The 25137-nt window shown below is 41.2% G+C and overlaps 1 protein-coding gene across 1 annotated transcript; it reads left to right on the forward strand.

Moving 5' to 3' along the window:
• The first annotated feature begins 907 nt into the window (after nucleotides 1-907).
• USP36 (ubiquitin specific peptidase 36) lies at nucleotides 908-25122 on the forward strand. Its single transcript, XM_072403362.1, has 19 exons — nucleotides 908-964; nucleotides 2680-2928; nucleotides 3553-3771; nucleotides 4509-4619; nucleotides 5060-5162; nucleotides 6156-6223; nucleotides 6528-6598; nucleotides 7511-7593; nucleotides 8463-8574; nucleotides 8667-8807; nucleotides 9656-9756; nucleotides 11018-11156; nucleotides 11929-12540; nucleotides 14008-14141; nucleotides 16181-16759; nucleotides 18007-18158; nucleotides 19375-19539; nucleotides 20519-20634; nucleotides 21325-25122. The coding sequence occupies exons 2-19, from the start codon at nucleotides 2685-2687 to the stop codon at nucleotides 21451-21453; spliced, it is 3279 nt and encodes a 1092-aa protein (XP_072259463.1). The 5' UTR covers nucleotides 908-964; nucleotides 2680-2684; the 3' UTR covers nucleotides 21454-25122.
• The last annotated feature ends 15 nt before the right edge of the window (nucleotides 25123-25137 follow it).

Consider the following 25137-nt stretch of genomic DNA (forward strand, 5'->3'; position numbering starts at 1 on the left):
AGATTCTCCACCAGAGAATGTTTTGGTGAATGACAGATTCCCTGCTTTATAAGTACAGCTGTTAGTGTGATTCAAGAGGTTCAAGGGGCCACATTATACCTAATGAGGGCCACAAAACATTTTTGGAATGGTTATTACTAAAGACAGCTGGCAGTGTTCCCGCCCCACCAGGGCGCCACAACCACCATCCAATTAGGACGTTCCCTGCTGCGTCCACAATAGAGCTCATTGGTTGTTATTGAACACAGTGGTCATTGATCCCGCCCTTAACAACCATTAGCCAATAAGGAAGTTCCCTGCTGCGTCCACAATGACAAGGCTTACCAGACAGCTTTCCCATTGGCTGTTGGTCAGTAGGGGTGGAAACGCTCCCAGCTGACCCTAACATCCCAGCATCCAATATGGCAGCACTGGAGCAAAACCAAAGTGAGAAGACCTTATGCAGAATTCATTGCTGGACCCTTAAAGTTTGATTTTAGAGGAAGTGTCATTTCATAGGCCTCTCCTCTTCTTGGAGTTTCTAAATACTGTCAATGCTGGGATAGCTCCTCTGCCCCTCCTATCACTTCCCTGCATAATTATTAAAGCTTTTGAATCTCTGTAAAAGGGTAAATAACATTGACATTAAAATACATTGGACGCACATATAATCATATGGAAAGATTGTTGACAAGTCTGGTGACAGGGTGTCTTTATAAAAACAGGCCTGCTCTATATGAATGCTGTTGCTAGGGAGATATGGAACGTATCTGTGTCACGTGAGCATTCACGCAATTGGTCTCCTCCAAAATGGCCGCCACTGTAACAGGAGACACTTTAGTACGCCATTTTTCCGTCGCCTAGTGGAGAGTATCGGGTTAGCAGTGTGTCATCGGCATGCGCGTTGAGTCAGGCTGTGCGAGCGGATGTTGCGAGTGGAAGAGACCGGAAGCAGCCCAGTCCTTCCAGGCTGCGGAGGCGCCCGGTGAGTGGCAGCGACACGTCTGTCTTGGGGGGGCACGTGTGCGTGTTCAGGGGGGGCAGGCTGGTCATGTGACCCTGGTCAATTCCTCTATGTGTATTCGGGGTACAGAAGGCGAATGTTCGCCCTTGACTTGGCACATGTCCCTGCCTGCTGGGCGCATGCTTTCTGAGTGCGTGGTGATAATTTTAATGCATTTCTGTAGTTAAAATTTGACAAACCTGCCATGGGGCCCACTGTTACTGTACAATACCTAGCTGTCATGTTGGTGATTTGGATTCTAGGCCGCTTGTACAATGAGGTGTAAACATTAACCTCCTCTGATGCTATTCTGCAGAGAAATTTATGAAAACCAGACATTTAGGGGGCTGTAATCTCCTAAACCCCCCTTAGAGCTTGTTGGTTCCTCCCACTGATCCCCAAGTCACTATAGGTTGGCGGAAGAAACCACTGAGTGCAGGGGGGTGGGGGTCACTGCTTTCTTGACACATGCTTTGCTTTCTCAGTGTGAGATCATATTTTCAATGCATTTTTCTCATTACAATTTTACAAAGCTGCCATGGAGCAGCCATTGCTGAACTTCTTGCTAATGCTTAAAATTTAGCTGCTATGCTGGTGCTCGGGCTTCCAGGTCCTAGCGTAAATCTAAATTAAAATGATTTGCTTGTAAAATGAGAGTAAAAACATTTGCCCCCTGTGACGCTCTTCTGCTGAGGCATTCCCGCAGCGTTATTACTCTGAACCCCCCCAAAGAGCTAATTGGTTTCTGCCGCTGATCCCCAATTCTCTATAGAACACAGTAGGTTGGCGGAAGAAACTACAGAAGGTAGCGGGGGGAGGGGGAGTCAACACACCCATACAGTGTCAGTGTTTCTGCAGAAGATTTTCCTGGATTGCACGGGCTATATACAGCGTGGACGGGAGTAATATATTAATTTTTTGGACAGTTTCTATTTGGTCATTTTAAACTACATCTTTACATTAAATATATAACTAAAGGTCATTTTTTTTTAGTTTAAGTGGCAATGTGTTAGAACATTTTTCTTATTATGATCTGGTATGATTATGATATGTTCCTTGATAGGAAGATTAAAATGGAAAAAAAACGGACTGGGACAATGCATTGCAAATTAATAAAAAGAAATAAATGGGGGAAACTTGGTTATGTGACCTATGTCATGCATCTCATGAGGCTCTGGCTTCTTCTTCTGCGCATGCCCTGATGACAGACATGCGCAGAAGGCATTTCTCCACCAAGGGGGAAGAGATGCTGATCTTACGCATGCGCAGTGAGATCAGCTTTCCTTATTTTCCCCTTTACAGTGGCTACGTTACCCAATCTCACACCTGCGCAGTGCGAAATCGGGTGACATGCCAAGAAGACCGAAGAGAAGATAGAAGATGGAGGCTCCCAGCGGGGAGATGAGTAATTGCAGGACAACGCAGGACCAGATCCCGGGAAGGACCAGCACCATCGAGGGATCTGCAGAATTAAAGGTAAGTGTAATTTCTTTATTTCTAGTTTCGTTCTGCTTTAAAGAGGAGTTTAGGTATGCTTTAAGGGCAGCGATCAGTTGTCGGTATCATTTGCCGTCTTCTTGCATTCACAGTACGCTGTCGCTGTGCATGCAGATGATGTTTGCAGCCTGTTATTGAAGTATAGTGCACTGGACCTAAACAAATGCACAAATGCTGAACATTCTTCTGTTCTCTCTTAGCAAACATGCCGATTGTAGAAAAACTGAAGGATGCTCTGAAGCCTGGTCGGAAAGATTCTGAAGATGTGGAGCTCGGAAAGCTGCTCACCTCCTCTGCCAAGAAGATCCTTTTGCAGAAAATCGAATTTGAGCCGGCCACCAAGAGCTTCCACTACCAGCTGGAGACCCTGAAGAGCAAATACGTCCTTCTGGCTCCATCGCTTCAGCCCTCCACCCCACATAATAGCATAGAAGGGAATCAAAGGCAGGGTATGTGCTCCGATTGTCTGGTGTGTTATGTTGTATTATCTGTAGTGTTCAACACAGAAATTGTTTTTAAGCTGCATGGGAAGAAGCTGTAGGTGGGTGGCAGCCTCTGGTTTGTAACCCAACTCATCAGTAACCACCCGGGTCTTTATTGAAAAGTGCCGGGTGGTGTGCCCAGCTATAAGGGGCTAGGGAGATTACTGATCTGGATGGCTAATTTGATAGATGGCCTTACATATATCAGTTTGGAGAGAATTTAAGCTCGGATTGTCAAACTTCAGTCAGAAAAACGACTAAACAGATGGAGAGATTTTACAACCAGCCCTGTATATATGTTTATGCCTCCTATACACCTCTCCAATTGAAACATATTTACACATGTTTTGTCCCTTTTAAAGACCCTTCAAATACAGTCGCTGATCTGCCAGATATGCACTCAGCCCAGCACATTTTTCTTTTGCTAAACTCTAGGATCCCTCCCCTCCTCATCTTCATCACACAGACACACAGCTGATTATTTATTGATTTTTTTAAATGTCATAAAAGGTCAAAATGAAAAAATATTTGGGGTCTGTGCTTGGATTTCTCATCATTGTGTAAACCGTTCTTATTAATTTCTCTCTGCAGTCAATGACTTTGCATCCGGCAGCTCAGATGGAATCCCTCTACCTCAGAAGGTGCTTTTTCCAGCAGAGAAACTGTCTATGAAGTGGGAGCGAGTGTCCAGAGTGGGGGCCGGCCTGCAGAACCTCGGGAACACTTGCTTTCTCAACTCAACCGTGCAATGTCTGACCTACACCCCTCCTCTGGCCAACTACTTACTGTCTAAAGAGCACAGTCGTAATTGTGAGTATCACCATATGTTACCGATGCTATATTTAAGGGGCAAGTTAATCCAGGGTAACATGTCTCTTTATCTCTTACCCACTAATGCTCCCCTTTGCTGCACCATTCTATCCCTTGGAGCATCGAGTCTAATCTCTGTGGAACCTTGCCTTGTTCCTTTTCCCATATGAAATGGCTTGAGTCTGGCTATTTGCCCACTTAGGGAGAAGGAAAGTCACCTTCATACCCAATAGCAGTAAGGAATCCAGCAGATGAATGAGGTCTTCTAAAGAGCAAGTCGCTTTCCCTGAAAAGGCACATCATTTTTTGCAGACACATATTGAACATTTTAAGAAACTTTTTAAAAGTAAAGATGTTTGCCAAAATGGGTATTATAGTGATCAGCTTTCCCAAATGGACTAGTTTTAAAGTAATTTCTGATTTGCTTTTAGGAAACAATATTTTAAGATAGGGCTTGTCCTTAATCTGACAAGTCTGCATGAAGAAATTCCTGACGTGCCATAATATTCAGCAACGGTATTGTTAAAATTAAACCTTTACTTGTTAACAAAAGCATTATTTGTGCCTAGCAGTGTTCTCCCTAGCTGGACGCACCACCCAGCACTTTTCAGGAAACACTCCGGCTGTCTATGTGTGGTTACTGAAAAGTAAAAAAAACATTGCTTTGCCATTAAGGAGCATCGTGGGAGCATGATATATAGCAGGAAGTAGTCTGAACCTTTCTTTGTTGTACACAGGTCAGCAAGGTGGATTCTGTATGCTGTGCATTATGCAGAACCATCTCATCCAAGCCTTTGCGAATAGTGGAAATGCGATCAAGCCAGTCGCCTTCATTCGAGAGCTAAAAAGTAAGTTTTAGCATGACAGCGACTGCATTGTCAGCCTACAACATAAAGGGCCTGATTTATTGAAGCTCTCCAAGGCTGGGGAGGATACTGTAGCAAATGTTTGGAAAAATCTATTCCAGGTTTACTGGATCACTCGGCTTCACTGATGAAAGTGTATCCTCCCCAGCCTTGGAGACCCTTAATAAATCAGGCCCAAAGTCGGGAGCTCTGAATTTCTTCAGACTCCAAAGGTATTTTTCTGTTCTTTCACATTTTATCTATTAAAAAAAAATGATGCATGTGTTGCAGAAATATTCAGTGTAATATATTACAATATGTATTTTTTTCCTGCCTTGACGTACATTTTTTTTAAAGGTCAGCTTTACAGAAAGAGTAGGATCTAAATGTATTCAGAATTGTTGTAAATATGTTTTACATTTTTTTTCTCCCCTTTAATTTAGAAATAGCCCGTCACTTTCGATTCGGGAGCCAAGAGGATGCACACGAATTTCTTCGCTATACTATTGATGCCATGCAGAAGGCCTGTCTGAATGGATATGCCAAGTAAGAGTCTTTTTAAAAACATGTTCCTTGTTTGAGACTGATTGCAATGTACAAAGCTTTAATATGCCATCATCAGAAATGGGGTGTGCAGTATTGTTGCTTTGTAACATGTTGCTGAGAATTAGTTTTGCGTTTCATATTAGGCATTCTAGCTGCAGATGCTCTGTTTAAAAATCGCTCTTGTTTGAAACCAGGGTTCCAGCAGTCTGGGTGACTCTGGAGCCCTGCAGGGTAGAAAAATGACCTACAGATATAAACTTTCTTGAGCTTACCTAGTTATTGTTTTACCTGCAGTATATTCACATCACACATGCACTTTCCTCCATTGATTAGTGAATGGTACCATGTGCTTGCAAGTCCAATCAAAAGGCCTCTTGCTTGAATAGGTACTGCTGCAACACCTACTTCTGTTTATATATTCCATTGAAAATTTGTTTCTCTCTAAAAGAGAAAGTATTGGAACATTTCCTATATTAGCATAAAAGCATAAGAAGCTGAAATATAAAAATTGCTCAGTTCTACACAGGTATAGGAGCTATGCAGCTACAATGAACATAGACTCCATACACATGTTCAATAATTGTTGTTGGAAAGGATGTTTCACGATCCTTGCCAATGACAAAAGACTGAAAGTTGCATGAACAAGGGCTGTACATACAGCACCGATCTGCTCTATGGGGAGGGGAGGGGAGGGGAGGGGGGAGAACGATAGAGCGGCACCCCGCTGCTCTCTCTCCCCTTCGCTTGTATTATGATTGTTTGTGGATCCACCAGAACGGGTCCATGAACTACAAGCGCTGTACATATGCCAGATTCTCGCCGATACTAGCCCTGAGACAACTATCGGATGGAAATCATCTGACAAGTGTACGTAGTCTTAGTCTTCTAGGATGTTTATATAATACAGTCCAATTTTGATATTTATTGTCATTTCAGTCTTTACTACAAAGTGCATTCCATGAAAAATAATTATAAAAATCTTTCTTTTCTTAGGTTGGATCGACAAAGTCAGGCTACAACTTTAGTGCATCAGATATTTGGGGGCTATTTGCGCTCTCGAGGTAAGACGCTGGTGAAGGTGAAATTCATTAATGTGAAGCTAAGAAGTAATTTTAAGGTTCAGCCCATTTTAAATAAATATTTATCTGAAAGGCTGATCCTTGTAGGCTCTCAACTGCTGCTTTCTATGACCCATGATGACCCTAATCAAAAGTAAGAATTTGTTTTGGTGTTGGGAAATGATTCTTTAGTTTGTAGCTGCAAATACCAATAGAACAGCCTGGAAATCGGTATTCCTAAAAGAGTACTAAGATTGCTGTAAGACTGCCATGTAAAAAATTAAACGTTTTACATTTTGTCTTCTAGTGAAATGCTCAGTCTGTAAGAGCGTCTCTGACACGTTTGACCCATTTCTGGATATGGCACTGGAGATACGGGTAAGGTTTTTACTGTATTATTCCTTCCTTACTAATAACCTGACTCTGCTAGTCCTGAAACCAATGCAGTGCAGAGCACATTTGTAAAGCGCACCACTATGCTTTTTAAATGTACATTGGTTGGCAGCATTGCTTTGCTGGGGAATATTTAACAATATAGTCTAGATTGCAGGGCTGGCTAGCGGAGAATAGACAATGTGTTGCCCAGATTTACTTTTTTTTTTTGGACTTGGAACATATTTAAATGGCTAAAACAGCACAGGGATATGCATGTGTTGCAAATAGCTTAGAAATATGTCTTAAAGTGAACCTAAATTCTAAGTTTTTACTTTATAAAAAAGGGTAGACAAACCCTGTATATAAAGTAAAAATTTATTTAAGTGCAACACCCTTTTTTTTTTTTTTCTTTCCCTGTGGCGATCAAGACAGAATGGGAGCGCAGAGTCTCCTGGGATATCTTTGTCACGCATCCCGGGTGGCTCTGGCTACTCGTTCTGCGCATGCCCGATCTCGAAGGGGTATTGTCCTTCACCGAGGGTAAAGCGATGGCGATCTCACACATGTGCGATCAGCACTTTTTTTTCCCCCCTCCATTCACATTACCCAATCTCGTGCCTGTGCAGTGCGAGATTGGGTGTTCTGTGAAGAAGACCGAAGAAGGCGGTGCCTGGCACTTCCTTCAAGCCAGGCCGAAGACGGATACTGGGACTAAATGGCACCCAAATGAAGAAACCTCCTGATGGATTGACAGATCTTTGGGATCAGTGTGATACTTTTTGTTTTTTCCTTTAGTTTCATTTCCAGTTTTCTGTGGTCAGAGCAGATATAGTTGAATTCTGACTGGTTCCTATAAGTTGCTATTTTCAGTATGCCAGATTATTTATTTATTTATTTATTTATTTATTTTTGCAGCAATCGGCTAACATAGTCCGTGCGTTGGAGCTTTTCATCAAGTCTGATGTGCTGAGCGGAGATAATGCCTACATGTGTGGCAAGTAAGAGTAATTCTGGTACTCTTTATCTATGCATTTGTTTCCTGTGCAAAACTTTGTGATACCCAGCTTCAAAAATGTATCCCTGCCTTTGCCCATGGCCTGGTTCACTCCTGACCACTGATATCCAGTAGATAGCTCTTCTCACTTGTCGGCTTGTCTTTATAATAACTAATAAAGTTTAGAACAGTGTATGTCTTGTGCCTCAGCTGCAATTCCATAACATGCAAGCTTTCTTTAGAGTGTTAAAAAAAATAATTTGACATTTTATGACTTGAACTGCTAAAGATCCCCTTTGGCACTTTCTCCCCAGCACTGTAGCCGTCCACAGATGCAGAGAATTTTGACAAGTTGTGCAGAAAGAGATTTTTTTTAATTTAAAAACTGGATCTCCTTTTTAGAGTGTCACTGCCATATGAAGCTCTGTGTCAGCATTTCCTCAATTACTATCATAGTAACAGCAAAAGGATTTCTCATGATAGTCTATCATCACCAGTCTTTGAGGGCTTTAATAAATCTGGTTCATTGTATTGCAATTTGCTTGTTTATTTCGGAGGAAGTGGTGGCAAATAAGCAGCAAGGCTTTTTGAGCACACTATTTATGGTTGTTGGATTAAAAAAACAGGAACCCACCCCATCCCAATTATGTTCCATTTATCATCTCTATTTTTGCAGCTTGCCTGTCAGTCTCATTTTTTTACATATTATTATAATTTCATAACTCATTTTCAAGTTATTGCTAGTACCGTATTGAACGCTGACCTGTTACAAAGGACTTGAAGTCAGTTCATAGTGAATTATTCTTATTCCTTTGAAAGGTGTTATATTTGTACACATTTTGTATATCTTACACTTGCTTTCTTATCTGTAAGGTGTAAGAAGAAAGTTCCAGCTACTAAAAGGTTCAGCATTCATCGCGCCTCCAACGTCCTCACACTGTCACTAAAAAGATTTGCCAATTTTAGTGGAGGCAAAATAACAAAGGTGAGAAAAATCTAAAAAGTATTAAAAAAAAATGAAATCTATATACATATCTGAGACTGGCAAAAATTACATTTGTTCTTTACTTCCTGTAGGATGTCGGTTACCCTGAATTTTTGAACATCCGTCCGTACATGTCTCAGTCTAATGGAGACCCGGTTATGTACGCTCTCTATGCGGTCCTTGTACATTCTGGTTATAGCTGCCATGCTGGCCACTACTATTGTTATGTAAAAGTGAGTAGTATTACACTTCTTTTATGAAGTCTTACACTGCTGTTGAAAAATGTTAAATGAGCCATTCACACTACTCCTAATTATTTTGATGCAATGCCATTCATTTTGGCACTTCAAACTTGCCTTCAAATCTAACCCTAATTCATCCCCTCATGTGATCCTCTCCTCCTCCTGTGTCACTGTCTGTATCTATCTGTTTTTTGCAACCCCTATTTAATGTACAGAGTCACGTAATATGTTGGCACTATATAAATACTGTTTATTAATAATGTAATGGAGATAAGCATTCATGTTTTAAGTCTAGTCTGGGTGACAACCATGCATCTATACATTGCAAAATAAGTGTAACCACCCAAGGAAGTTTGTAATTTGCAGAAATGCTAGGTGAAAGGCAGAGGGAACCTGCAAAAAAATAGGACAAATGTAGACACCGCAATAAATTATAATTTTAAAGCAAATCCTTGCAAAGCAGCAGGTTTGTATTAATTCCTCCTGGAATATATCTATTTCTTTAGCTCGCCCACAACTGCCTGGAACAGAAAGCATGTAACTTACCCCACTCTCTTTCCCCTTATAAAAGAGAAAAGAGCAGATAAAACTCTGATCATAGCCAGCCCTTTTTCTGTCTTTGGAAACCTTATTACAGCCCCAACCGGGATTTTCATTGACAACGAATACCGCTTCCAAAATAAATCCAACAGTGGCTTCCTGTTCATCAGGTTGCCTTCCTTAGTTGCTATAGGAACCCGGTGACCTAGATTTAATCGGCTCCAATTGAAGCTTACAGACAAAGTAGTAACAGACAGTGCTGTTCCCAAACTTCTGACGTTGATCTTTTTCTTTTACAGGCTAGCAACGGTCAGTGGTATCAGATGAATGATTCACTGGTTCATGCCAGTAACATTAAGGTCGTTTTGAATCAGCAGGCATATGTACTCTTCTATTTGAGGTAACGTTATAGCAGTACTTTGAATTATGAACACTAAACCGATGCGAGGGATCAGTTTTTGTGTTTGTAATTGTAATCTAGGATAGTAACTTTGTCCATTAGAGAGAATGACTTGTTCTCTTGATGAGAGAGTTCATCCACTCTCCTGTTGTTCTATTTGCCTTCGAGTTTAAACCCTGTCTACGCTTCATGCTGGTCAGTGTTGAAATTGAAAGCGGGAGTAAACCCAAAACCAAAAGATCACATTTGCCTTCTATGCCACGGATCAGTTTTTCTTTCAGGAGGTTTCTTCATTCGGGTCCCTCGTCGCCCTGGTTGCTGTCTTCGACCCGGCGCAGAGGGAGCACCAGGCGTCAACATCTTTCCTCTTCTTTCGGGTTATTCTTCCTGGGTCACACGTTTTTGCACTGTGCAGGCGTGATATTGGGTGATGACGTAGATTGGTAAAAAAAATTGCTGAACTTACTGCGCATGCGTGAGATTGGCAAATTTCTATTGATGAAAGGGCTCCAAACATCTCATGCATGTGCAGAATGAGCAGCCAAGAGCCTCCCGGGATGCTTGATGTAGGTGTCCCGGAAAGCTCTGCTCCCATTAATTATTGATTGCAGAGGCGATCAAAGAGTCAGTGCTGCACCTTCTTATTTTTTTTGCACTGAAAAAAAACAAAAAACAAAATTTTAACTTTAAACATGTTGTTTACCCTTCTGGGTTTAGGTATGCTTTAAACAATATTGGTACCTCCCAACCCCCAAACATTTCTTGGTGCCCCTATGGCCAAATGTTGTGGCAGGGAAGGTTCTGATAAATGAGTAAGTGGATTACCTGTCTAAACAACCAATACCTTTCCCTGAATGAGCATTTACATTGAATTGGGGGAAGGTAGCAGTATATCTGAAATCCTTCCTGGAGCATAATGGTATGCCTGAAAAATGTCTGGATTCTTTGTCTTACCAGGCTAAAGATGGCTTATCATTGTGATTGTTACTGTCCTGGCCAGTTCCCTTTGCCTTAGTTAGAAATTTCCCCTCATTTTCTCTTGTATGACTCAAGCAAAGGAATCCTGATTGAGGTTATGTCTATTTCTTTTCATTCTATCACACACAAACTAAAAAAACACCTCTGTTTTGGTTATGTGGGGCAATATAATTGCTTCAAAGAGACATTATCTCTTGTTACCTTGCCTAGTCATTTCCATGAAATTGTATAATTGGTCACCTCTGCATTTTCTATGTGGTCATAGCTCTCTCTTATTCCCTAGGCTTCCAGAATCCAGGAAGAGTTTTGACGGATCGATGTGCAAAGTGCCAAATTCTCAGATCTCTCGTCCCAGCTCTGTTCCTCCTACTATTAAGAAGACGCTGTCTAATGGTAGCCTGTCATCCCCACTGATTGGGAAAGTGAGTAACTCCAAAAAAACTTTGTTTTATTTTTAAGATGAAGCGTACATTTAACTTATTTTCAAGCTGCCCCTCCGACTCCACAAGGGTTACACTAAACAGGATTTTTGTATTTACATTCTTTTCTTGGCGTTCCCAGGAATCTTATTCCTTTGGACTCTATTCAGCCTTTTAGCTGGATGCACCACCTTGCTGTTTTTGGTCAGTTTTTGAAAAGTTGGGTCACAGTACAGGGGCTGCCACCTTCCTACAACTTCTCCCTCCCAAGCTTAAAAACCCAAGGGTGGTGGGGGACTCTGTGTCCCTCAATCCATTCCAGGAATACAATTTTACAGCTAGTAGAAAAATTCTATTTTCTGAGGGGCTTCCTGTGTCTCCTAATGAACCAGAATGATGTTTGTTTGTCCAGTGCCTAAGCAAATGTATCCATCATTTGCAGGTTGATTCCTAATAGTGGAGAGGTGGTCATGGGAGGGGGAGGCATAAAATGTATAGGTGGACCCTGCTTGAGCATGTCCAGTTGGTCAAAAAGTTGGGATTAAAACAATCTTCCAGGAAATGGAATAAGCAAAATTTTGAGTGACCATCTGTAGGATGTTTGTTGTGACTTTATGGGAGGAGTAAATAGAAACAAACTATTTCTAGTCTTCAAGACCTCTTATAAGTCAGCAAGTTATTCGACTTGCCCTTCCAAAGCTACAATATCAGCTTTGGTTGTGGTTGAGTGTTCACTGTTTTCTATATGCTAAATATTCTGGTGTTCATCTTCCAGAAACCAGATGGAATACAGGAGAAGAAGTCACCAAATACAGATGACATTGGGGTTTCAGTGTGCCGCACCTATCCTTTGGTCAGCAGCAAGGAGCACAATGGCATTTCCCGCCCAAGGCCTCTCAGTGCCAGCCCCTCTCCAAAACTCAGCTCGAAATCTTCCTATGCTCCTTGTCTTCTGGATGATCATATGAGTCGGGTAAAGAAATCCACTCAAGCCAAACTTAAGGCATCCCATGAAACCTTGAGTACGACTGAAGCAAAAATGCAAGAGGATGTCAAGTCTAACTGGGACTCCGCCAAACCGTGTTCGATATCCACCTCAAAAACATCTCACGAAAACCCAGAGGCCCAGGGAGAAGGCAACCAAAAACTGGAAGAGGTGAAAAACGTAAAGCTGCAAGAACCACTCCTAAATAACCAGGCTGTACCTCTGGGCTCCTCCGCAGTCTCAAATGTTTCATCTCCATGCTGCAGCCCTCCTATGGAAGCAGACCGGACGGGGCCAAACAGCACTTTAAAATCAAAGTCCCCCACGTTGGCCAGTGTGTGTGAAGCTTTGACAACCATGTCGCCTCCACCTGCCAAAAAGCTGGCTTTGTCAGCCAAAAAGGTAAGTTCCTGTAAAGACTTTTATTCACTCTTCTGAGCTATTGAGGTTACACATAGAGGCTGATTTATTAAAGCTTTCCAAAGCTGGAAAGGATACAGTTTCATCAGTGAAACTGGGTGACCAGGCAAACCTGGAATGGATCTGCTCCAGGATTCAAAAGTAGCAAGTAGCAAATGTTTTTAAAAAATCCATTTAAGGTTTGTTGGATCGCCCAGATTCACTGATAAATGTATTTTCTCAAGCCTTGGAGAGGTTTAACAAATTAGGCCCATTGGGTTCAATAATTGAAAGGTTTCTGCTTAGCTTAAGGATATATGAAAGTGGAAAATTCTGATTAAATCCCTTAAATCCTCCTCCTGTATATATTTTTTCCTTTTTCTGTAGATGAAACTGTATCTCCAGCCTAACTTTTTTTATTTTTATTTTCAGTGTTGTGAGGAAACAGAAATGCCAACAAGTTATTTACTGCTATCTCAGGCTTCATTTATTTTTAGTTCTGTGCTGGTGATGACAATTTCAGCAGACAGAAAGTAAGGAAAAATCAACAACAGAAAGGTCCAGATTTTTCCCAGACTTCCTGTCTGATTAAAATGTTGTCACCTTTAAAGCAATGGAAGATAAAAAGCAGTGCCCTGGATAGCAGTACATTGACAGCTATTCTAATTCTTTCTCCCCCTAAACTAAAAAAAAAAATATTTTGGCTGGAGATGCTTTAATTTTCTTGAAGCTCTTGATATTGTAGGAAAACTTTTGTGTATGATAAAATAAGCATTTGAGTTGCAATGTAGTGATCACTGAGATAGGGGATGTTTTAAAACTTCCTGTGTGTTCTCTATTGGGCCTGTAGTGAACATTTTGGATGGACCCTGCAGAACGAATCATTTAGTATTTGGCAGTAGTCGTGTGAACTTCTTGCATCACTCAGGCTTTTCGTAAACGTGAGAATCCCTGCTGGTGTCCCTGGCTCCCTGCAGCAAGAAAATAAGTTTTGATCTTCTGCAGTGACATTACCTCGCTATGGACCAAGGCAGGTGGATGGAGCTGGGAACTCAGATTGGGTTCTCACGGCTGGAATTCCTGAGGGGTGTATGAAGACGCCAGTATCTACCCAAAGCAAATATCCGCTTTGGTTTGACTGACCCTTTAAGTTTTTGCCTTTTTTTTTAATTTTTTTTTTTTAAGTTTTCTAACAAGTATTTTTTTCACCCCATCACTGTTCCGTTGTTGTTTTTTTGTGGCTTGGTTATACCATTTCATCTGCCATACTGCCTTCCCATTTCTTCTGTGTTCTTTACATCTCTCTATATATGTATACCTCTATCTCCTTATACATATATATCGATGTGTGTGACTGATCTAAACTTATATCAAATCCCCTTCCCTTCTTCTTTCATTCATTTTGATTTGTCACGAACCTCCCTTTTTTTCTTTACACCACCAAGATTTTATTTATGTCAATAACTACAGGGCAGCATGCTGCAGAAGGGAAGCAGAAATGACGTTTACTGCCCTCCGCCCCAATCCTCCATCACCACCGGCTCTGCTCATCTCACCTCCGTCTCCCCCGGTCCTACCACACCCCAGACGCTTCATAGGCATCGGTAAGTCAAGCCCCAGTCCTTCCTACTTTGTTGTCTTTCACTGTCAAGGTTTCTGTAACCAATCATTACAACATGTTAATGGCATTTCAAAAGCCTTTTTTTTCTATGTTTTTAAATCTGCAGCTTTTAATAAAATAATACCTGGCAGTGTTCTCCCTAGCCCCTTTTAGCTGGGCGCACCACCCAGCACTTTTCAGCAACCACCCGGCTGTTTTTGGGTGGTAACAGACAAGTTGACTCACAATACAGGGACTGCCATCCACCTACAGCTTCTTCCCACCCAGCTTAAGAAAAACTAATATGATTCTTTCATAAGGCTTCTTGTTTAAGGACTGTTAGAGTGTGACAGTTCTCTGTATTTGGTTCTCAGTTGCAGTTCTCTTGTAACTTACATTACACAGACATGGTCCAATATTGGTACATCAGGGAACTTACCTTGAGAAATGTTTTGCAACCAGCACTTCAGTGCACGTAGACCTAGATTCAAAGTAGCTGCAGGTGGTCTGCAGTGTTGGTATGCAAAAAGCGCTGGGGAAAAAAGTTAAACATCCGGATTTTAAAAAAACAAAATGTCATTTTTTTAAAATGCAAGGCACTGGATGTCATGCTTGGAGTTTAAATGCAGTGTTCAACCCAGAATTTTTTATAAGCTGGGTGGGAAGAAATTGTAGACGGGTGGTAGCTTCTGTATTGTGACCCAAGTTATCAGTAACCTCCCGGGTGGTTACTGAAAAGTGCTGGGCGGTGCGCCCAGCTAAAAGCGGCTGTGGGGAATACTGACATGTATTTTCACAACATTAAATTTTTAATTGCACAATGTCACCTTGCTCGATTAGGGTAAAGTGATGGTGTCTTTGCAGAGGGATGGCCCATCCTATTCATAGCATTTCTTGTGCTTATCTGCATAAGAATCCTTGCTGGTGGCTGTGATATCTCTTTCCTCTGCCATGTAACAGTGTCCAGCAATTTGCTGGTAGACCTGACATCTGTCATATATTCAGAGATCACCCGCAGCCTCAAATCTGGAAGCACTGGATATCCATTGGAAAAAAGGCGCTCTGGGAGTTCTAACGGTTTATGTATCAATAGGTAATGGGGTTTCTTTGCAGTGCATATATATATCAGAATTATATGGCAATGAACGACGGAGCGGCACCCTACCCCATCACTTTCATTATGATCATTCCTCGTCCGTCACCCATGAATCCGCCAGGACAGATGTCCGGAAGCGGAATGCTGTACACACACCGGATTCTCATTCAATATCGGCCCTGAAGCGATTATGGGACGAGAATCACCTGACGTTTATACGTAGCCTAAGAACCCCATGCTTCTAGAATTGTTAAATTTGGTCTTCAGGCAGCCATAGCTCTAAAACAGAGCAAACATTCCTTGCACACCCAGTGGGAACATTAAGTATTTGCTTCTCTTACAGGCAGCACTTTGCTTTTTTTGTTTAGAAGTGACAGAGTTATCTTCAACGTGGATGTGGATAGATGGAACTAGTCTGTTTGCATGTCTATGTACTTCCAGAATGGAAAGCCCTCATACTTGAGTATTGGTCATAATGCTCATGGGTCGGCTTTCACTTCTTATCCTGTAAAAGTATCTAAAGGTAAATCGGCAGCTGACCAATACTGATCAGATAAGCCAATGGATGATTATGATTTGGGTGGTTATGATAGGTTGGGTCACAATACACAAGGGCTGCCATCCACCTAAAACTTCTTCCTACCCAGCTTAAAAAAAATTCTGGGCCTTACATGATATAACCTTCACCCCAAATCTTAACAAAGTAATTTTGTACTTTTACAGCAAGTTTTTCTCCTAAAAATGTAATATATGATAACTTAGGTAGGATGTATCATGTGATAATCCATCTCCAGTGTACATTCTTCAGTTTGTAAACCTAATAAAAATGTATTAGGAAAACAGAGACCTTCTAAGAGCTCTTAAAAAAAAAAAAAAAAAAAAAAAAGCGTTTTGTTGAATTTTCTGCTTAAAGTTTTATAATAACATTTTATAATTTTCTCTTGCAGAGACTATCCTCAAGCCTCAGACAGCTCCCCTGGGACTTGTAAAAACACTAATAAACATAAAACCTTTGAACCCCACGAGAGACACAAAAGACCAGGTGTACATTCTCCTCAACATTTCACTCCATCAAACCATCCACCCAGCCTTTCCAATACCTCCAAACACACTTCTCCACACCAGGGACTGGCTAGGAACAGCTGCATGACCACAGCACAAAACAGCATCTCAGACCATAAAGGCCAACCACTTAGCTGCAATGGGGACAGCAGAGCCACAGAGGAAAGCAGCACAAAGAAGAAACGCAGGAAAAAAAGGAGGAAAACATCAGAATCCTTAGAAATAATTAAGAGGACTGATAAAGTTGTATCCCACTTGGACCCTGAGAGCCAAAACCTCAAACTAGAGAAAACTAAAATCAAACCAAAGAAAGCAAAACGTTTGCAGGGCCACACCTCACCGAAACCTGAAATAGAACCAACAAATGATACAGAGCGTAACCAGGAGCCTGTAAAGAAAAAGAGGCGAAAAGAAGAAAGATCAATTAATTGTATGGACAGCGAATGTGAATCATCGGTGAAAAGGTGAGTAGATTTTATGGCATGCACTAACACATGCAGAGTTTATTGTACTTGGTTCAGTGCAAATCTGAAAACTTATATCTCCTTATTCCTTTACTGTATATAGAACTACATAGAGGCAGATTCTAAGTCTATAGGGTAGTTGCATTTGGGCAAAGGAAACCTAACACTCCCAACAAGTGAAGCTTTTATCAGCAAATGGCAGATTGAATGAAAGCCTAAATTGTAGGCGTGGTGATGAGTAGATCTTTTGTAGCACTGATCACAGTATCCTAAAAAAACCCTACTTTAAGATGAGGAGGCTGTGCTGTGGGAAGAGGGACACTTTTTAGAAAACTAAAAAATGAAATACAACTGTTGAGAACCATTCAGTGTTATCCCCAGCTCCTTTTAGCCGGACGCACCACTCAGCACTTTTCAGTAACCACCCGGCTTTATATGGGTGGTTACTGATGTACCCAGCTAAAAAGGGCCGGGGAAACACTGCTACTTCTACTAAAAAATTAGTTTTTATTTGTCGAGGATTTAGTCTTATATAATAAAGTATAAAATCTGTATAGTATATATTCAATTTTCTTTAAAATTAAGATCCCATTACAAATACTCTTAAGTTCTGACCTGGAGTGGTTTGGGATTATCTGCTGGACCCAGAAACATCTGGCCCTTGTAATGTACATGACCTGGGTAGTCTGGCTGCTAGACCTAAGGTTTGGCAAATTCTCGGCTGCAATTGTGGCAAATATACTTTGGTATTTGCGAAAACCAGGGAGGGTTGTTAGAAAAAATAATAATAAAAAAATAAAAAAAAAAGTGGTTGGGCCTACTTATTGTTTAAAATTAATCACCAGACCCCCTGGCAGTTTTCAATTATGTTAGACTATCCTGCTATACAATTATTACTTCTCATTACTCCTCCAGTACAACAGTAAGCTTTTTTTCTAGCTCCATCAAAATTTTGAGTTTGTTGCTTTTAAACGCCTCGTATGGATGCTGTCGGTTTGTGGTGATTTATTTGCGGTATAGCTGGTTATACCCACAGAGTCTTGGATTGTTTAGGGATCTCCTAACCTGGTGAGCTTTGGGCAGTTTTCTTTTTTTTTTTTTTTTTTTTTTAATTGCTTGTCTTTTCCCCCCTATTTAGGTTCTCTTTACGTTCATTTGTCTAACAAGAAGCCAGCTTTATCACAAAATACCAACACTGACTACACTTGTTATGTTTTATTGTTAAATCTACAATGTTTTCTTTCTAGTGCAAACATAGCGTCTAGCCAGGATGCAGAAGGAGATCAAGCGATCTGGAAACTGAAGAAGAAGAAAAAACTGAAAAAGCATGAAAGTCAAGAGAGCGAAGAGAGTGAACCTGCCAAGGGACAAAAACATAAAGTTCAGGAAACAAACTGTGGTAAGGAAACGCCAGAGTTGGGAGAGTAGAAATGTCCAACAGGGCAACACTGAGCACACTGGGTATGGGTTCTAATTCTTTGCCGAAAATCTGCTTAAAATTAGAACTATAGCCCAGTCCACTTATAACAGACGTGGCATTGTGCTGAGGACGTGTCCCCCCTTTCAGCTATTATTATTATTATTAACAAACAGAATTTATATAGCGTCAACATATTAGGCAGTGCTGTATATTAAATCGGGTTTGCAAATGACAGACAGTGACACAGAAAGAGGTGAGGACCCTGCCCCGAGGAGCTTACAATCTAAGAGGTGGGGGAAGTATCACACAATAGGAGGAGGATATGGAATGGTGGGAAGTAGTGAGGGTTTAGGAGACAGAAGAAGACGGGTAGGTGAGGTTGAAGCGATGGGTTTTGAGGGATCTTTTGAATGAGCAGAAAGTGGAGAAAGCTGAATAAGGCGAGGAGTCCATTCCGGAGAGTCGGGCAGCTCTAGAAAAGTCTTGAAGCTGTGTGTGTGATAAGGTTATAGGTGAGGAAGTCATTAGTAGGTCATTGGAGGAGAGCTGCTAGGGGGGGTCAGAAAGGTAAGTGGGACAAGAACTGTGGAAGGATTTGAAGGCAAAGCACAGGAACTTGAATTTAAATCTCAGGTGAAATGGAAACCAATGAAGAGAACTACAAAGAGAAGCGGTGGGAAGGCTGTATATCGGGTAGGTGGGAAGGATGGATGAGTCTGGCTGCAGCATTCATAATAGATTGTAGAGGAGAGAGTCGGGTTAATGGAATACCAGGGAGGAGGTGGTTACAGTAGCTATCAGCTCGTAATTTGTGTTGCTGCTGGTTGATAGACTCAGCTGCTGCTGACGGCTTCAGTTTCCACTAACATTAGGAGTGGTTTATTCTCATGTGATTACAATGTTATCTCAGCTTCACTGATATTCTTCTGTTGGGACTGTTTAAGTTTCTTAAAGTTAACAGTGGCTGGTCCTGCAGCTGTGAACATGAGCAGATTTTTCTTTGAGAAGTATTCTTAGGAGGGTAAATGTTCAGAGAGAGTAGTCAACCCCCTGTGAGGTAAAAAAAATTATCTTTCAGAAGAACTATGACACACAAAGCTTTCTGTCTGATCATGTGCTGGTTAGTACCTTTCTATAGAGAACCTTTCTTATGGTTTACATGGGGCTGTTTTGCTGACAGTCTTTTTCTCTGCAGATTCAGTGTTTGTATGGGACAGCCACATAAAAGATGGCTACAAGAGATCTCTTTCTGATCCCAGTGCAAACAAGAAAGCTCAAATTGCATGGGATGGCACGGCAAAATCTGATGTTGTCCAAGAGCTATTGAAAAACGCCAACAACAAAGCTTACGGGACGCAAGGTATGATCTGCGCTTAGGTCACATGAATTTTTTTTTTAATTTCGATTTGTAAAGCTCCAACATTATACACAGCGCTGTTCATTAAATAGGAGTTGCAAATGTCAGACAAATACTAACAATGACACAGGAGGAGGAGAGGATCCTGCCCAGAAGAGCTTAGGCTGTATACACACGGGCAATAATTGTCTATGGAAAGGATCTTTCATGATCCTTTTCAACGACTAACGACTGCACGATGCATGAATGTACATACAGCACCATTCTGCTCTATGCAGAGAGGAGGGGGAGAACGACGGAGAGGCACCCTGTTGCACGCTCTCCCATTTCACTTGCTTGCATTACAATTGTTCGTCGTCCTCTGTGGATCCGCCAGAATGGTTGTTCGGACGATGGACGACGGGCGCTGTACACAGGCCAGATTCTCGTCCGATATCGACCCTGAGCCAATTATCGAACGAGAACCATTGCAAGTGTGTACGTAGCCTTACATTGTAATAGGTGTGGAATGACCCCTCCTCACTTAGCAACATAAATAGATTTTTAGTAGTGTTCCCATATGGAGTTGGGATTTATCTGCCTAATGCATATATATTTATTTATATATACACACAATGTTCTTAGCCACCCGCCAGCTTTCGGGGCAGTGACCTCCATTTTCTCTTATACATGACCTCTTAAGTTTTTATTCACCTGGAGTTTCCCCATATAATCATCCCTTATTATGTTGTTTTTAGGAATGTTGCGTCTGTTTCGTATTTTATTTCACAACTTCATGTGGGGCTGCCATATTGATTCACTTCATATGCATGCTGTGTCTCCTGGCTCTTGGACTTCTGTGTTCTATGTCTCAAATGTCTTGTCTGTCTCCTAGCTCTACATTTATTAAAACCTTCAAAAATTCCTTTAAATATGTATACAGCTTGGGTTATTTGGAAACCAGTATGAGCCATGTTGTTCTTAATTACGCTTTGTCTATCAGTTTTCAGTTGGGATGGGGAAAAGTCCACTGTAAGCCAAGATGCTGAACGTGACGCGCAGGATTCCAAACATAACTCTGTTGTAGATGAATGGGATGAAGAATTTGATAGTGGAAAGGTAAGATAAGTTTTGTGAAGCAGATCCATACTATGGAAGCTGTGCCAAAAAAAAGTCCAGTGTTTATTAGGGTAAAGAGTACTGCCTAGATCAGTGTTTCTCAACAAGGGTTCCTCCAGGGGGGTTCTGCCCTCGGGCTGACATTCTTCCCACTGACCAGCAATGTAAGAAGCATTTTTCTCATTGACCACCACACAAACGTACTGTGATCTGTGGATATAGTAAATATAGATTTGGTTCCCTGAAGGTTAAAGGGGGTGGGGGTGGGGATTGGGTTCCTTCAAATTCAAAAAGTTGAGAATAGCTGACCTGGACACAATTACCCCTACTAGGTAGGTGTTCCCTATGACGGCAACATACAAACAAAATCTTGTATAGTAAACCTGAAAAAATGATCTGTGTGATGGAATCGGCAAACAGCCCTGCTTGTGTCTCTGTATGCCATTAAAATAATTTGAAACATGCAGCTTAAAACCTTTTTCGGGAGAATGCTGCCATTAAGATTTACAGAAGACTTGCTTTCATGCTTTGAAGCTTCAATGTCAGTGGTATATAAGAACAATAAATATGCAAAATTTCATATCCATACAGTGTTCAACCCAGAATTTTTTTAAGCTGTGTGGGAAGAAGCTGTAGGTGGGTGGCAACCCCTGTAATCTTAAACAAAAAAAAATCTTTTTTGTTTTTCAGGTAAAGAAGATGAAGTTCAAGCGTGATAGATTCCGAGTTAATAACAGTTTTCAGTCCTTCCAGAATCGACGCAACTTTTGGTCGGTTACACAACAGCGAAACTTCTCCAGATTTCCGTACAGGTTCTGAGCTCAGCATGGAAGACTCTGTGCGACGGTTACAATATTTTCTATTTTGACCAGACTGTTGGATTTGCAATGTAACCCGCACGTGTCTGGAGCTCTGTGAAGTGGTCCTAGTTTTGTCTAAAAAATATCTTGGTTCCATATTTTGTGGTTTGAATCAATTTCCTCAAACATTGAGGTCCTCAGGTGAAACTCTAGCTGTGGGGGTAAGTGGGCATACCCTGTGTAATCTGCAGTGCTGAGCTAAAGCTTAAATGGCTGCCTAAAGTCACTCCAGATTTCACCTACAGAGATATAAATATGTTCTGATGGATTGCTTTACCTAACCGATTGTTCCTTGTTGTTTTATTATCCCCAGATTATTTGTTTGTCAAGGCAAAGAACGTTGTGTATTGACCCCCAAAAACCTGCCACAAATGTTCATCCGCCTAAGCTGTTTTAACACTGAATTCTGGCAACTGCAAGGGATCTCCCTACTGCAAGGGTTACCTGCTTGTTTTCTCTAGGGAAAGATGAATATCCTTCATTATAGTATTTATTTTTTTATATACAAAGCGCTGTACAATAAATGGGGTCCTCTTTGTGTAACCACTGCTCCATATGGATAATAATCACATACAATTCCCCACCAGTAGTTTTGCCCAGGAAGCAGAGAGCCCCTTCACATTCCTAAACATTGCACAGCAGAGAATCCAGGTGCTAAGGGAACGAGAAATAGAATAATTATGTCACCTTATTCATCGTCCCTAATGCAAAACAGGCAGTGAACTTTGTGCAGTTCTTTTGACCTTGTTACATTTCTCTGTTCCCCGAGTTGCTAACAAGGAAAAAGGAAAAGAAAAAGTTAATTAAATGAAGGACCATCAGCAGGGTTTTATTACCATTTTAATAATGTACGCTGTATCTTTTTTCATTCCTTCTAACATATGTATGTATGTATGTGTATGTATATATGTATCTCACACATATACCCCAGATCTGACCCACTTTTTAGCAGTATTCCAGACTCCATCAGTATTACATAAGAGCTGTCTGGTGTTTTTAAAAGGAAATACTTAAAGCTGATCACTAGGCAAAATAATTTTTCATGTTATTGTCACACAGTAAGGTCTTGCCTGGCAGAGGAAGGGACATTTCCCATTGCAAATAAACTTTTCTTTACAAATAGGGAAGTGGTTAGTGCTGCTGATATGATGTTATTGCATCACTGTGGTGTTAATGATGATGCCCCATCAAGGGGTTGGTGCATGATGGTCCAGGTTTAACGGAAAGATGATGCCAGTCACTCAACCCAGAAGAGGATTGGTTGCAGCAAAGTTATTGGGCGAGTGGCACAGAGCATTGTCAGTCTTATAACAGTAAGTCCCTAAATGAGAGCATTCTGGGCAGGATCACCTGGTAGTATTTTCATATGAATTGCAGATTGTATAAGTGACTCTGGCCATTCCACAAGGATGCAGGCCAAATCCCCACACCAGGGAGGCCAGCTATGCTAAAAACTTGATAAATTTTGGATTCCTCTCCCACCTGATTGGTCTCATGGACTTTCAGGGTTCAGCTAAGTTCTTAGGAGTTTAAGTATGTGGGGCCTTGCCATGGGTACACCTATTTTTGCATTTCAATATGCTTGTTATTAAACCACTAGTGGGATACTACTTAAAGAGAACTTGATGCAAATAATCGTGGTATGTGAACACCTTATGTTGTCTCCTATGTATTTTTTAGGTTTCCTAAATCTCTTTTGTATTTTGCCATCTTTCTGTCCATGCTGCTCCTTTATCTTGCCCTATGCTAGCATGCCTGAAATCTAGGATTGCAACGTGTGGCACATAAGGGCCCAGAGCCAGTCATAAATCCAACATTCATCAGGTGGCACAAGGAGTGATATTTGGGGACAGGTGGCTGTGGGTTACTTTCTTTGCCTTACCAAACCATCCAGCATTCAGGAAAAGTCAACAAATCTTAAAGGTTTCTGTCTGCTTAAAGCTGAACTCCAGGTAAGCAGTTTTTAATTGGAATTGTGGTAACTATTGTTCTATTCAATTTGTTCATCTGGTTTTATGACCCCTATCAGACGGGACTCACGTGTCCTTCAGCTATGCAATGCAGCAGAAAGAAAAACGAACATGCAAATATTACACTTCGCTGCAAAACAATCTATTGCGGATGGTTTTAGTGGTGGTCAGGTGATCACAAGTTTTAGATTCTTATTCTGCAAGCAGTGGGCACAGACTAGGAGCGAGCAAGACATAACGCCTGGGAGTGACAAGCTTCATGTCACATAGTGCCTCTATAGATAAGGCTCATTCACACGGTGCAGTCTGGTACATACAGAAAACAATGTCTGCTATTCTCACTGTATGCGTTGCAGCTGAGTGTGTTCATAAAATGCACCACTGCTCGCCTTTTCTTTTGTGTGCCGCCCCATTCAGTAATGTATTTTATTGTGGTTGCAGCACAAGTGGCCATGCGTTGCGGTAAAACACACAACAATCAGTGTTTTCTCCAGACCTCCTTAGGTGCACCACCCAACATTTTTCAGTAACCTCTCCGCTGTATTTAGATGGTTACTCATGAGTTGGGTCACAATACAGGGGCTGCCAACCGCCATCAGCTTCTTTCCACCTGGCTTAAAAAAATTCTGCGTTGAGCACTGACAATCATATTGATTATAGTGTGAATGCAGCCTTAGGCTGGTTACTAAATATTGCATTGGGTTAATGCAAAATTTTCATGCATTAACATGACATGCATGCTTGGTGTTTAGGTAGCCCCAACACCAGAAATTGATTGGGAAACAAGGTCAATAGGTGATTGATTTTACAAATTCAGGTACTTGGACTGCTTGTACTGAATACATAGTTTTATGGATTTTATATTTGCCTGGAGTTCAGCTGTCAGAAACCTGAGCAATAAAAGCTGTTCCTATGATGGTTACCTTCTGTGAATACCCCTTGTCCATACAATCGGTAGGTCCAGAGATCAGGCAGCTAAACTTCTAAGCAGCTCTCAGATTTTAAAAACAAAGCTGCCACCTTCTGAATCTTTGGTTTGATCTTTTCATAGGAGAAGCAGCCTAAATATTCACATCACCGTTATATAGATCGCCAAATAGCATTCTCCAATTTGAAAATGGAAAATGCTTTTGGGGGATCAATGGTGTTTATTTTCAGAGACAGAACTGGCAACTTTTGCAGCTCTTCAATACTTTAGAAAGTATCAGTAGGTGGCTGCAATGAAAGCCAATGATCCAGATTCAAAAGTGGCAATTGTGGCTAGAAGTCATGGTGACGCCAAGTAAATGGAGCTTCTTAATGCCACTTTAATGGTATTGCGGTTCCCCTATTCTCCACTTTTGTGGTCTGATCGCTGAAGAACAAAACTTGTTCCCTTTTTTTCAGAATTTCTCGGGTTCGATTGTTCAGTACTGACTTTGCTGCTTTTGGAATAACGTTATACACATGTTCCTGTCCCGTAGGAACATTTTTTTTTTCATATCACCCCATCCACCATCTGCAATGTGAAAATATTCATCAATCTCTGCTTGTATAAATCGTTTTTTTATTTTCAAAACTCCGCTTCCTACTGAGAACAAAAAATGTGTGAACAAAGTTTATTATAAATGTTTAATTCTATTACAGAGGATGTTCTTTTATTAAATAAAAAAAGAGAATTTCACATGTTTGGG

Source organism: Pyxicephalus adspersus, chromosome 3, assembly GCF_032062135.1.
Source record: "Pyxicephalus adspersus chromosome 3, UCB_Pads_2.0, whole genome shotgun sequence".
Lineage (NCBI taxonomy): Eukaryota > Metazoa > Chordata > Amphibia > Anura > Pyxicephalidae > Pyxicephalus > Pyxicephalus adspersus.

Bases quoted from the DNA above. Each gene is read 5' to 3' on its own strand.
- USP36 (XM_072403362.1), top strand. From the start codon at position 2,685: ATGCCGATTGTAGAAAAACTGAAGGATGCTCTGAAGCCTGGTCGGAAA. The intron at 12,541-14,007 runs GTAAGTTCCTGT...CAATAACTACAG, and splicing joins TGGCTTTGTCAGCCAAAAAG to GGCAGCATGCTGCAGAAGGG. The intron at 16,760-18,006 runs GTGAGTAGATTT...TTTTCTTTCTAG, and splicing joins TGTGAATCATCGGTGAAAAG to TGCAAACATAGCGTCTAGCC.